Source organism: Mastacembelus armatus, chromosome 4 (genome assembly GCF_900324485.2).
Source record: "Mastacembelus armatus chromosome 4, fMasArm1.2, whole genome shotgun sequence".
Classification (NCBI taxonomy): domain Eukaryota; kingdom Metazoa; phylum Chordata; class Actinopteri; order Synbranchiformes; family Mastacembelidae; genus Mastacembelus; species Mastacembelus armatus.
Genome location: NC_046636.1, coordinates 20,532,859 through 20,545,409, shown reverse-complemented (window position 1 = coordinate 20,545,409; position 12,551 = coordinate 20,532,859). Strand labels below are relative to the sequence as shown.

The 12,551-nt window shown below is 41.1% G+C and overlaps 1 protein-coding gene across 17 annotated transcripts in view; it reads left to right on the top strand.

Annotated features, from left to right (window-relative positions):
- Positions 1-12,551, top strand: part of fryl (furry homolog, like) — a 60,428-nt gene that overhangs the window by 39,999 nt on the left and 7,878 nt on the right. For 12 of the 17 annotated variants that reach the window (XM_026305018.1, XM_026305021.1, XM_026305022.2 and 9 more), the window contains 18 exons: positions 86-198; positions 286-436; positions 524-627; positions 759-941; positions 1,787-2,000; positions 2,357-2,478; positions 2,594-2,781; positions 3,215-3,309; positions 3,410-4,005; positions 4,219-4,487; positions 4,564-4,704; positions 5,420-5,620; positions 5,707-5,868; positions 6,417-6,527; positions 6,708-6,884; positions 7,559-7,759; positions 9,631-9,822; positions 11,468-11,889. In XM_026305018.1, coding sequence (XP_026160803.1) covers positions 86-198; positions 286-436; positions 524-627; positions 759-941; positions 1,787-2,000; positions 2,357-2,478; positions 2,594-2,781; positions 3,215-3,309; positions 3,410-4,005; positions 4,219-4,487; positions 4,564-4,704; positions 5,420-5,620; positions 5,707-5,868; positions 6,417-6,527; positions 6,708-6,884; positions 7,559-7,759; positions 9,631-9,822; positions 11,468-11,889 — 3,642 coding nt within the window. The remainder of the gene's footprint in view (positions 1-85; positions 199-285; positions 437-523; positions 628-758; positions 942-1,786; positions 2,001-2,356; positions 2,479-2,593; positions 2,782-3,214; positions 3,310-3,409; positions 4,006-4,218; positions 4,488-4,563; positions 4,705-5,419; positions 5,621-5,706; positions 5,869-6,416; positions 6,528-6,707; positions 6,885-7,558; positions 7,760-9,630; positions 9,823-11,467; positions 11,890-12,551) is intronic. The other 5 variants (XM_026305023.1, XM_026305013.1, XM_026305020.1 and 2 more) reach the window with 3 other exon arrangements.

Sequence of the window (12,551 nt, the reverse complement as noted above, 5' to 3'; positions counted from 1 at the left end):
AGTAGCCAAGGTACTTAACTGAGATTTGTTGCTGATGCACTGCCAGCACTATTAACCTTTTAAATCAAGCGTGTCTGTTCTGCAGTTACACCCACCTGGATATCTACAGTGGTCTGAACAGTAACCTGAACCGGCAACACCACCGTCTTGAATCTCGTTACAGCAGCAGCTCTGGAGGCTCATACGAAGAAGAGAAGAGTAAGAGAACACTTTTTTCACCTCCCACTTAATACTGTTAAGAGCCGTGTTACGGTGACATTTCTAATAATCTTTCCCCTTCTTCAGGTGACTCCATGCCACTCTATGCTAACTGGCGTTTAAAAGTGATGGACCACAACCAGCCAGAGCCACTTCCCTTTCCTCCATCAGGAGGTTGCTGGTCTCCACTGGTGGACTATTTGCCAGAGACGAATGCCCCTGCTGTACCCCTCCATAGGTACAGCAGACACCACCTTTCATTCTGTCTACATTATATATATTACTGTGTTCTTTGCCTAGGCAACACATTTTTCCTGTTTTTCAGGTGTAATATTGCCGTCATCCTACTGACAGATCTTATTGTGGACCATGGGGTGAAGGTGGAGTGGAGTGCCTACCTGCATCTCTTGCTTCATGCGATATTTATAGGTAACATTGTTTTATTCAGCTTATTTGTGTTGGTTTGGATAACTGTATCTTTCTTAGTTAATGTTTTATACTTCCTTAAACCTTTACCTGCTATAGTCACATTATCTAAACTCTTTTCTGGCTTCCTTCAGGGTTTGATCACCAGCACCCAGAGGTCTACGAACACTGCAAACGTCTACTGCTTCACTTGCTCATTGTAGAGGGAGCAAATAGCAACATCCAGTCTGTGGCTATGGTGCTTTTACGCAACAGAGACTACAATGATCCCAGGGTCCTGACTGTGAAGCCAGTAGCTCCAGAGTTCAACCTCACAGGTTAGTTGTGCTTCTCAGTTCAGAGTTGAAAGACAATAAAGGAGCAGGAGTTGAAAGAGTTTGAACTGACTCTCAACCAGCTGTAGGATACTTGTATCTCAGTTTAGGGGCCACAACCTTCAGAGGCTGCATTTAAAGGCTGATTGCATCAGAGTTGCAACAAGGCCATCTCATTTTGAAGGCTCTGTCAAATGTGACCTTCTTTCTCTGCAAAACAAGGACTTCATCTGTTGGCTCCTTCACTGCCCAACATACCCCAACATTCTTTACATGCCAGTGGCGAAAAGCGAAAATGCCCAAGTGCTAAATCAGTAGATCTGGGCTGAGTTCAGTTTTTTTACACAGGTAATGGGGTTTCAACTCAGTCAAATAAATAACAATCCAAAAGTTTAAAGACATGGGGTCTTAATAGTCTCAGGGTGCCTGTGCAGCATTTTATTTTCCTCCAGTCTATAACGGCTACAAAAGAGCGGGTCCTTCAAAGGATGCAGCCTCTGAATTGGGACACACCTAAAGTAATAGAGAAGCATTGCACTTTTTTATTGTATTGCTAATGAAGATCACTTGGTGGCAGCAATGATCAAGCCACACACAGGCTATCCTGGCACAGGACAAGTCCTGGTATAAAAAAAAAAAAAAATCCTTAAAAGCAGTACTGTGATCATTCTAAAAGCCTAGACTAACAATATATAAATATCTGAACACAACTTTGTCACATAAAGGAATCTTGATACCTTTATCGTGTGTTCATATTAATAAAATACAGACATTGTTGTTAGAATCTAATGGAGAATTTCTTGAGTTGACTATAAAGCTCATTGTGTACAGTGTTTACATTATGTCAGTTGCTCCTACAGGAGTGCTGGAGTTTTTGCCAGACTGTCATCCATCACCTATGACAGACTCCGGCCTCAGCTCAAGCTCCACGTCGTCCAGTATAAGTCTTGGGGCAGGGGGCACTGTTCTGTCCCATCTCTCCCCTACACTCCTCAGGGAGGTAGATGTTTCTGCTGAACAGGACGAGAAGTCCAAGGCTCTCATTGAATTCATTACATCAAGGTGAGAAAACCCTGTTTTTGTTAAATATGAGTGGAGGAGTAAGAAAAATAACTTGTACAACCACTTCTTGTAATGAACTAACTTAGCCCACTGTATTATCTCACATGCTTAGTATATATCAGATAGATTTAGATGTTTGATCACACTTGTACCACGTTACTCATTCTGCTTAAATATTTGCTTTCATGCTTCCAGCAGTGTCAGAAAGGATTTGGTATTTTTACATTGCATGGGTTTGATTTTGGGTTGGTGTTAGACTGGCTTCTTTTGTGTGGTGAAAGAACACTTTATTTTTAGGTGTGGTGTAAACCCATAACAGATCACAATACCTGATGTGTTTACTCTTTGCATTGTAGAAAGCGGGGCCCGCTCTGGAACCATGAGGATGTGTCACCCAAAAACCCCAACATTAAGAGCGCTGAGCAGCTGAGTGCTTTTGTCCGACATGTAGTGACAGTCTTCAGACATTCACAGTCAGGTCTGCTTTTTTCATAGCTCATTCATGCCTAATTCTGTTGATTACAGCTGGGGATACAGGTATAGTTTAGATAGGTTTATCATCTTTACCTGTATGTGCGTGTGTATCTTTCCAGGTTTCCAGCTCGAGTCATTACTGAGTGAAGTAGCTCTACGAACAGCTCTGTCTTGTTGTTGTCGCCACTACGCTGGCCGGTCTTTCCAGATTTTCAGAGCACTTAAACAAACTCTGACTCCTGCCACGCTGTCTGACATTCTATCTCGACTGGTAGAGACTGTAGGAGACCCTGGAGAGGAGGCTCAGGTCAGAACATTAAGAAATGTACATGGCCCTGCTTTCCAGTACTGGTCAGCGTACTTAAATTCTGAATGTTCTCAACATTTATCTAGTTTACATCTGATTTGGCCAGTTTTTAATAAAATAACAATTTGTATTCTTACTTGTTACCTGTAGCTATTTTTAAGGTAGCATACCTGGCAACACAAAATGCTTTCCAGTGGTAATTTTTTTTTTTTTTTCTTTTTCTTTTTCTTGTCATTTAGACCCATAGACCCATAGTTTCCACTAGACAATATGTTTTGCCAGAAAACCACTGGTCAATTGAAAGTTTGCTTTATGTCCAGATAACAGGATGCTAAATAGATCACTTGTTCAGTTTGATTTACATGAACTGAGCAATCTGATAAAGCCATTTGTTTTTACTGACAGGCTAACTGCTGGTGTTTTTTCTCTTCAGGGCTTTGTCATAGAACTCCTCCTGACACTGGAGTCGGGCATTGACACGCTAGCAGACACAGTCAAAAACTATGACCTTCTCACTGCCTTAGCACAGTAAGCTCTCCTCCCAATAGTTTCTGTATATTTACTCATTCTTATTTTCCCATGCTCATATTAACTGATTCATTTTTATTTTTTTTTTTTTTTTCCTTAGAACCCCTCCTCGTGATCATTTGCTGGGGCCTAAGTTTGCTGCCAACAGGAAAAGCACAGGACAGCTGAACCTAAACAGTGGGGGTCTGTTTCATTACGCCCATAATCGCAGCAACTCTCTCCGTGCCAGCCTGATGGGTGAACGAAAGGCTGACAAACGCAGGAGCAACACCCTAGATATAGCAGACCGACTTGGTGGTAGCCACGGAAACCTGGCTCGCACGCGGAGTTTATCATCACTTGGTGGAGGAATGGGTTCCGGGGGGGACGCCATTCCTCCCGTGGACCCTTCAAATCTAATGGCGACTGTGTTCTGGATCGCTGCCTCTTTGCTTGAGTCAGACTACGAGTTTGAGTATCTGCTGGCCCTGCGGCTGCTCAACAAGCTGTTGGGCCAGCTGCCTCTGGATCGTGCAGATAGCAGAGAACGTCTGGAGAAGGTCCAGGCCAAGCTGAAGTGGTACAGCTTCCCTGGCCTCCTGCAGCTCTTCTTGAAGGGCTTCACCTCTGCTTCCACTCAGGAACTCACCATCCACCTGCTCAGCAAACTTATCAGTGTCTCCAGACATACACTGGTAGACCCTTCACAAGTGGCAGGTAAACATAATGTAATGTTTTGATCAACACTCATAATGTAAAGCATGAGTGTTGATCAAGAAAATCAACAACATTGTTTGTTCTATTCATGCAATTTATTCATTTTTGTTATTAGTAGTGTTGATAAAGTTGCTTTTTTTTTTTTTTTTTTTGAGAACAGTCACCTAATCATGGGAGCTTTTCGTTGACTGTCTTCCTGGTACATGTCTGCAGGTTTTCCTTTAAACATCCTGTGCCTCCTACCACACCTCATCCAGCACTTTGACAGCCCTACTACTTTCTGTAAGGAGACAGCTGATAAGATAGCCAAGGTGTGCACAGATGAGAAGTCGGCCACGCTCTCGAACCTGGCCCACATGATGAGCCTGTACAGCACACACAGCTATTCTCGTGACTGCAGCAACTGGATCAATGTAGTCTGTCGCTACCTTCACGATGCCTTTGCAGAGATAACCTTGAACTTGGTCACTTACTTGGCTGAGGTATGTAAGCTGAAGATCAAACTTATTGTTGTTAGATGACATCAGTTTTGACAGTGAATGTTTGTTTCTGCCTCAGTTGCTAGAAAAGGGCCTTCCCAGCATGCAGCAGTCTTTACTGCAGATCATCTACAGCCTGCTGAGTCATATTGACCTATCAGCAGCCCCTGTCAAACAGTTCAACCTGGAGATAATGAAAATCATTGGCAAATATGTTCAGGTGAGCCTTCACTCACTTACTGCATAGTTTTGATTAAATATCTCTGTGCCAGTTAAACATCATCAGATATGTTTGTTTCAATTTAAGGTTTCCACTTAGAAGGAAAACAATATATTTAAAAGATTAAATGTGTATAATATTTTACCTTAATATTGGCTGAGAACCTTTCCCTTAAGCCACACTGTGACCTGCCATCTGCGTAAAAATAGTTGTATATTATTACTGTGCAAAGCTAATATTCCCCACAAATATGCTATATATGAATACTCAGTCTCTGGTCTATAAATAGAAGAACAACTAAGAGTAAGAAAGAATACCATATCTTACAGAGTCATTATTTAGATGGCCACAGTTCTTTATGTAAGCATTATACTACTACTGTCCCAGGACCCTATCTCTTTCTCACTTCATATCTACATCTGACATCTCTTATCAATTTACTCTTATTGCCTTTGTACTGCTTACTACCATGTCTTTTGTAGAAGATATTGTAATGGTATGCAGTACCCAGTGTATGTGTAGGAGTTATACTTCTTTGGGATAGACCATATTAAATAAAAAGTTTCAGAGACAGAGTCTGTAGATGTTGTAAGTAGAAGATTATTTAATTTTGGGAGCAGAAACATTTCCATTGACACTGATAGATTCTCTAGAGGCGCCTACACAGCTCCATGATTCCCAAAGGAATCATTGTATTTGTGTATGCATTCTACAGAGCCCACACTGGAAGGAGGCCCAAAACATTCTGAAGCTGGTGGTATCCCGGTCAGCCAGCCTTGTTGTTCCAGATGATGTGCAGCGCTCTTATAGCACAGAATCTTGTGGCTCTCCAGAAATTGCCTTTACACGCATATTCAACAACTCTTCCAAGGAGCTGCCTGGCAAAACTCTGGATTTCCACTTTGACATCTCGGAAGTCAGTGCCCTCCCACTCCATCTTTTTCAAAGTGCATTTATAAAATATTATTTTCTATTGCTAACTAATGATAATTGACTTTACAGACACCAATTATCGGACATAAATATGGCGATCAACGTACTGCAGCTGGACGGAATGGAAAGCCGCAGGTGATTGCTGTGACTAGGAGTACATCCTCCACATCATCAGGGTCCAACTCCAATGGGCTGGTGCCAGTAAGCTGGAAGAGACCTCAACTCTCTCAGGTACCTGTTCAAACAAACACAAGTCATCCAATACTGTACACTAACTCAAATCAGAAGGTGGGAGACAGCACCAACTTAATGTGAAGCTTCAGATCTGAACTATCTTTATGATGTTGCTTGGATTCAGTATATACCCAGAATAACCAATTCAGCCAACTGTACTGGTAATGTTTACAGCAGCTTGATGGATCTCAATCAGAAACAGAATCAGATTGTTTTTTTCAATTTACATGTGGAGCTTTGTGTTTTGAACCCATGCACATATAAATTACTGATTTAACAAACCCTTTTGACAAAATACCACATTTTGGTCACAGCTGACACCTAAATAACAATATATTTTTCACTACTTTTTGTATTTGTCATGGCAGTAGTTTGACAAGTACAAGTTAAGTTGCCCAGTGTGTCAACAAAAGTCATAAAGACAGCCCAATTTCTTTATTTCATTCTTGCTTCCTCACTCCATATAGTACAGTGTGTTTGTCACATGTCACATGTTGTACAGATAGTCCATCCTCTGTCATTTTGTTTATCCATTCTTGTTACAGAGAAGAACCAGAGAGAGGCTGATGAATGTGCTGTCTTTATGTGGCCCAGAGACTGGCATTCCCAAAAATCCATCTGTAAGACTTCTCTCCTACTCTAAAGCCTCAGACAAGGTCTCTGTAATTTCAAGAATACTGCTGTTGTTACCCGTAATTGCTTATCTTCATTAACTTAAGTCTTCGCATAGTTTTTTTTTTTTGTTTGTTTGTTTGTTTGTTTTATTTTTTTAATGCACATATACAACAACTTTATTATTTGTCAACGAAGAATCTCCTTCCTCCCTTCTGATGCAGGTGGTTTTCTCATCCAGTGAGGATCTGGACTCTGCAGATCAGCAGACCAGTCTCATACCCACAGTGGAGGAAGTGGTGAGAGAGGAGGAGATGCAGGGAGAAGACACAGGCAGTGAGCAGCAGTTTGGTGTCTTCAAGGACTTTGACTTCTTAGACGTGGAGTTGGAGGATGCTGAGGTGAGAATGTACAGGACATTTGACACACAACATATCAAGGCTTCTGTGCATGTCTGTAAAGCTGGTAAACAATCCAATAATTTTCTTATTGTGAAATGATAATGCATTAAAGCAAATAAGGAAGAGCTAATAGTGCCTGTGCCTCATTTGATTTTCAAATCTACTTGCATTCTCACATCTGTCAGTCTTCATCTACTACTCTTCACCATTCTATATTTATGTTGTTCGAGTTTAACAACATGAATGTCTTGCTTGTCCAACTTGCATATTATTTGTCCCAACTGTTTTGTAACTGTCTTAAGTCTACTAACACACTTATTCCTTCTCTTCTCTTGCCACAAGGAGTTGCAGGTAAGTCTATGGGCCAGAAAGGTTCTTAGAAATGTTGTTCTCTGCAGTGCTATAGTGTCTGTGTTGTGACCAAGTAAAGTGCTCTGGTACCCTTTGTTTTAAAATCAATGTTCCAGAGGATGTGAACCCTTTTCTTTGATAGTTTTAGAATTTTGGATCATATACCATCCCAAAATGTGAATAAAATCATCTCACCCCTTCACACCTTTGTGAATTTTAAGTAGTGAAATATCAGTATACAGTTTTTGTCTATGTTCGTTGTTCTGTGAAATCTGCCCGAGACCATATTGTTGTTTATATTGTATCTCACTAATGTCCTGTAGGGGGAGAGCATGGACAACTTCAACTGGGGGGTGCGTCGTCGCTCACTGGAGAGCATGGACAAAGGAGACACACCGTCTTTGCAGGAGTGCCAGTACACAGGCAGCACGCCCAGCCTCAACCTCACCAACCATGAGGACACGGATGAATCATCTGAGGAGGAGGTACTGAGCGCTAGCCAGATTCTCACCCGCTCTGGCCTTGTAAGTCTCACTCTGATCAGGGTCACCTCCACCCACCCAACCCACCATACTCCTCACACAGCCCGCTGGCATGATGTGTGTGTGTGTGTGTGTGTGTGTGTGTGTGTGTGTGTGTGTGCGTGTGTGTGTGTGTGTGCGTGTGTGTGCGCGCGCGTGTGTGTGTGTGTGTGTGTGTGTGTGTGTGCACGTGTGCGTGCGCATACTAAGCTGGACCTGCTTCCAGTGTGGACAGGGGGGCTAGATGCTTGCTTCTTCGCTGGTGGTAGATGCCCTCTTCAAACCTCTTCCCAGTTCCCTCTGACTGCTAGATTAATGCTACTGCCCTTTGTTTTATTTTATATATATTATCAATAGGTAAGTACTGTGTAGAAAATTTCTAATTAATTGATTCAATACACATTGAATAAAGGTAAATTGTTAATTTTTTAAGAGAAAAAGATACAATCTTTTTTTTTGTTTGTTTTTAAATGATAGAAAATTTTTGAATGTAAGGACTTGTATACTCATTTGCATTTTTTTAACAGTTTGGCTGCTTGTTTTTAACTTCTCTTTGTTTTGCATTGCAAGCAAGGTTGTATCCAAAGCTGCTAACAATTATTGCATTAATAGAAACGCTGTCTTTCTCTCTTCGTCTGCCCTTCTTGATCTTTGTAGTGCGCAGTGAGAGAATGAGCTTTTGCCTCTAATGGACTTTTGCCCTAAAATAGTTTTTTAGACATCCAGTGTCATATTTGCACTAGAAAAGCAGCATGCAGTGTTTTTGCATCATTGAAACAGAATTTTGGAAAAGATTAATGGGGCTGCACGATATATTGTTCCAGCATAGTCATCGTGATGTCACATCGCAAGACGTGCCATGTTAAGTAGCCATATTACTGAAATGAATACACGACACCAGGCCCAACATGTCTCACTAGTGAACAGTCAACATCTGCTCCTATGGATTGGTGCGGGTGATCAAGCTCAGTCCATGGGGCGAGACATTGGCTAGTTGAGGTGCAGAACATTTCCCTGCTTCTTTTGAGCAAAAGTTAACCCAAACAGAAGAGATAACATTAGACTTTCTCTGGTTGTTTCATGCATGCTTGTCAAATCAATGACAACAATGCAGTCTCGCATAGTTTGAAGCATTTCAAACTATATTGCATTTGTGTACTTGAGTGAAATTCATTTTCACGCCATAATATGCCTGATCCTGCAACATGACTATTGCACATGCACACATCACATTGATGTCACGTGACGATGATGAAACAATATATTGTGCAACCCTAAAGTCAAGTCTAATATACAGTATAATTAATATTATTGGCATGATGTTACCTGATGTTGCCTGAAGTAGTTCTAAATCAGTCAAAAGGAAGACTAAAATTACTAAACCTGCTCTGCTTGACACAAACATGGATAATGTGATTGGTTCAACTGCATATAAAAAGCACTGTAAATCTTTGGTGTTCAACATTATAAAACTGCAAATACTGTAAAGAGTTAGTTCATTATATCCATATTATCTCATTGAATTGTTTTAATATATCAGTTACTAAGTGGCTACATTTGGCTATAACCATATCAGTCCCAGTATAGTTAACAAGAGTTGACTGCATACTAACATTTATAGAACATCATAGAACATTGTACTAACAGTAAGATTAAATAAACATATGTAAACAACTTCTAAAAAAACAATTCCATATTGAGTAATTAAATTCTCCTGTAGTAGATTTTGTTCAGTCTCGATGATGATGATGATGATGTGATAGCTATAGCCCTTAGTGTATGTTTAATAAAGGTTTGCATTAAACTAGATGGTGTGTAAAACAGTCTATATTGTGATTAATCAACTAATAAATCCTAATATTGTCCTTCTCCAGCTCAACAGTGACTCTGCTACAGACGACACAACATCCAACCATGTGGACTCTTTGCAGCAGTCTCAAGAATCGTCCAGCAGTGCTCTGACCGAGGAGGCAACTGTGCTGCCATCACTGCCCCGTCTTCCTCGATTGGAGAGCCCCACTTTGGAGATGGTCCACTCAGACAGTACCAGCAGCCAGCTGCCTGAGGTGCGATCAGTTGGGAGCGGCAATAACCTGTGGTGCTCAGGGGCTTTATAGCCTTTCTTTTCTGTTCAACCTTTATCTGCTTTTGCTGTACTACTTTGCTTGTCTGTCACTGAGGCAGAGGTTCAGCTACCTTCAGGGAGTTTTGAAAGGGCTAAAAGTGCTGCTTCTGTAACTGTCTGCTTACTGCCGTGTGCTGTTTTTGCTGCTTCCGATTCCTCCTACTGCCACTTTGCTTCGTTGCTCTGCTCTGAGTGGTTGCTGAAGGCTAGCTCTTGCTCCTTTGATAGCTATTTGGTGGGGCTTGCTCGTTTGATTTGGGGAGCGATTAAAACTAAAGCTCACCTCAGGTTGGCTGTTACTGCTCACCTTCAATAACACAGCAACATTCCAACTAAAACCTCCATTAAAAACTTGGACACCAGCTCCTTTATCTTCGACAGATGCATGTGTGAGTATGAGTCCATTGCAAGTGGTGTGTTAACTTTAAAAGTGCAGTTAACTGAAGACCAGTGGTGCTGTAGGCAGTTCAGCTCCTTTAGTTTGCTAATTCATTAACATGTCATAGCTTTTATTGTGAAAGGCTATGCTTTACTGTCCACTGTTACTGACATGTATCACTTATGCTAACAATAGGGAGTTTATGTTATGTTGTTTTCAAATGTGAGAATTGTCTTAGCTCATACATATATTTATGTATAGAATACACACAGAGCTGATCTTGCCAGCAGTCTCAATATCATCCCAAGGACATCTCCCCCATCACAACCCCAGCTCTTAGTGTAATGAGCCCTAGATAAAACCATCAATACTCTTAATCATTCCTTCCAGGATGGTCACGACCACTTCTAAAAGCTTTCTGTAATAAAGCTGCTGTCTCTGTGGTGATGTACTGGCTGCCTGCCACACTCAGACTTTTCAATGCATCAGGCAAAAAAAAAAAAAAACAGACAGGATAAAAACAAGTGAGCTTAATTACTACCCCTTCTCTTTGTCGTCCTCCAACATGCACATCCTCTACGTCAGTGCGGTTATAAGGAATTTAGTTGGAGTTTCCTTTGTCTGTGTCAGACACTGGCTGGTTTTCTGCTAATGTAAAAAAAAAAAGGATATATATTCATTTGTGGATGATACTGTTGCTCACTGTTGTTTATTGACAGTCTGAATTTATTATAGTCCTAATACAGCCCATCAATTATGCAGGTGCATTCTGATATAATGTGTATCAGAGCGTATACATGTCATTATTCTGCTATTTTATTGGCCTTTGCTCCCCGTTTCATCATAATACTGCTGTTTTATTATCACTGACGTCACATTTTGAGCAGCATTTCAGCAAACACTGATATTGGCTCCAGTGTATTGATTCTTTTTCTTTAATTTCTCATGAGAGAGATGTTATCCTACAGAGTGCTGTCAAGAGCAGTCTACAAGGACGCTGTAAAAAGCACTTAAACATCCCTCGTTATTGAAACCAAATTATTCTTAAGCATCACTCTTTCAGTCTTAACTCAGACTATATAAAGGTTGAACAGTGAATCTGTTTTCTGCAGCCGCCATGAAGACCAAGTCATTTAGCTGTTGGTTATGATGTTATGATGTACGTTCTGCTGCTCTTGAGTGCCCGTCATCTGGTTTCCTGTTACAGGATGCTGTAAGCATGACAGCAGCAGACGAGCTGAGCAGCAGTGTGAGTGAGGACACTGGGTTTTGCAGTGCCCCCCCTCTGCCTTCTGACCCACCAGAGTTGTGTGACCTCCCAGACTCACAGGATCCTCAAGATTCTCAGGACACAGAGGACCCTCAGGAAGACCTGGATCCAGCCCCCCCTCCCCCGCCAGCCATAGACACCCCACCGGGGTCCCTCTGTGAGGAGGAATCCCAAACAATCCTGCCTTTATCCCTCCCCCTAACTATACCACCAGAGGCAAAGCCAGATCCAGATCCAGACCCAGACCCAGACCCAGATAGCACCTGTGGCTCTGTGTGGGAAGAAGATGTGACTCAAGCTCTGAAGGAACTGGATGAGCGTTGTGAGGAAGAGGAGGCTGACTTCTCTGGCATGTCCAGGTAAGTGGATCATAATTTTATTTTAGGTCAGTACTAAAAATTTAAGGATTAGAGAACATGCTGAATCCATGCCATCTCATGCTTCAATAATTTGTATAACTATAACTGTAAACTAAATACTCACTGGACTCGAGTTCTTAACCCACGTTTAACCAAATGTTTTTAGTTTCCTCCATATTTTACAATTTCTGTCATCAATGATCATTCCAAAGTTTTTCATTTTACATGCATACTTAAAGTCAGAGAACCAAAGCAGGAAATGTGGACACAGTTAACATTAATTTCAAAAGATTTCCTTGTAAACCCAATTCAGGTGAAGCCAAAAAGAAAATCAGTCCCTATCACATTGGATTCAGTGTTTTAGAATTAGAAATAGAGGTCAGAACCTCTAACTTAAAAATGTAATTTTTTTTTTTTTTTTTTTTTTTTTTTTAAGAAAAGTATTATATTAAAGATCAGGGAAAATTAGCAATAGCATGAAATCATGTAGGAAACCATACATTTACTGAGTGAGGCAGTGGTTCAACATCTGTTGATTCAGCACAGCAAGAAATTGATTAACTGATTACATTAAATGTTTGCTTTGTTATTAGCAACAAGTTGCCGTCTCTGAGTTTTTAGAAGACAGGATATATCTCCTTTGCTAATCAGTCGGTTTCTGG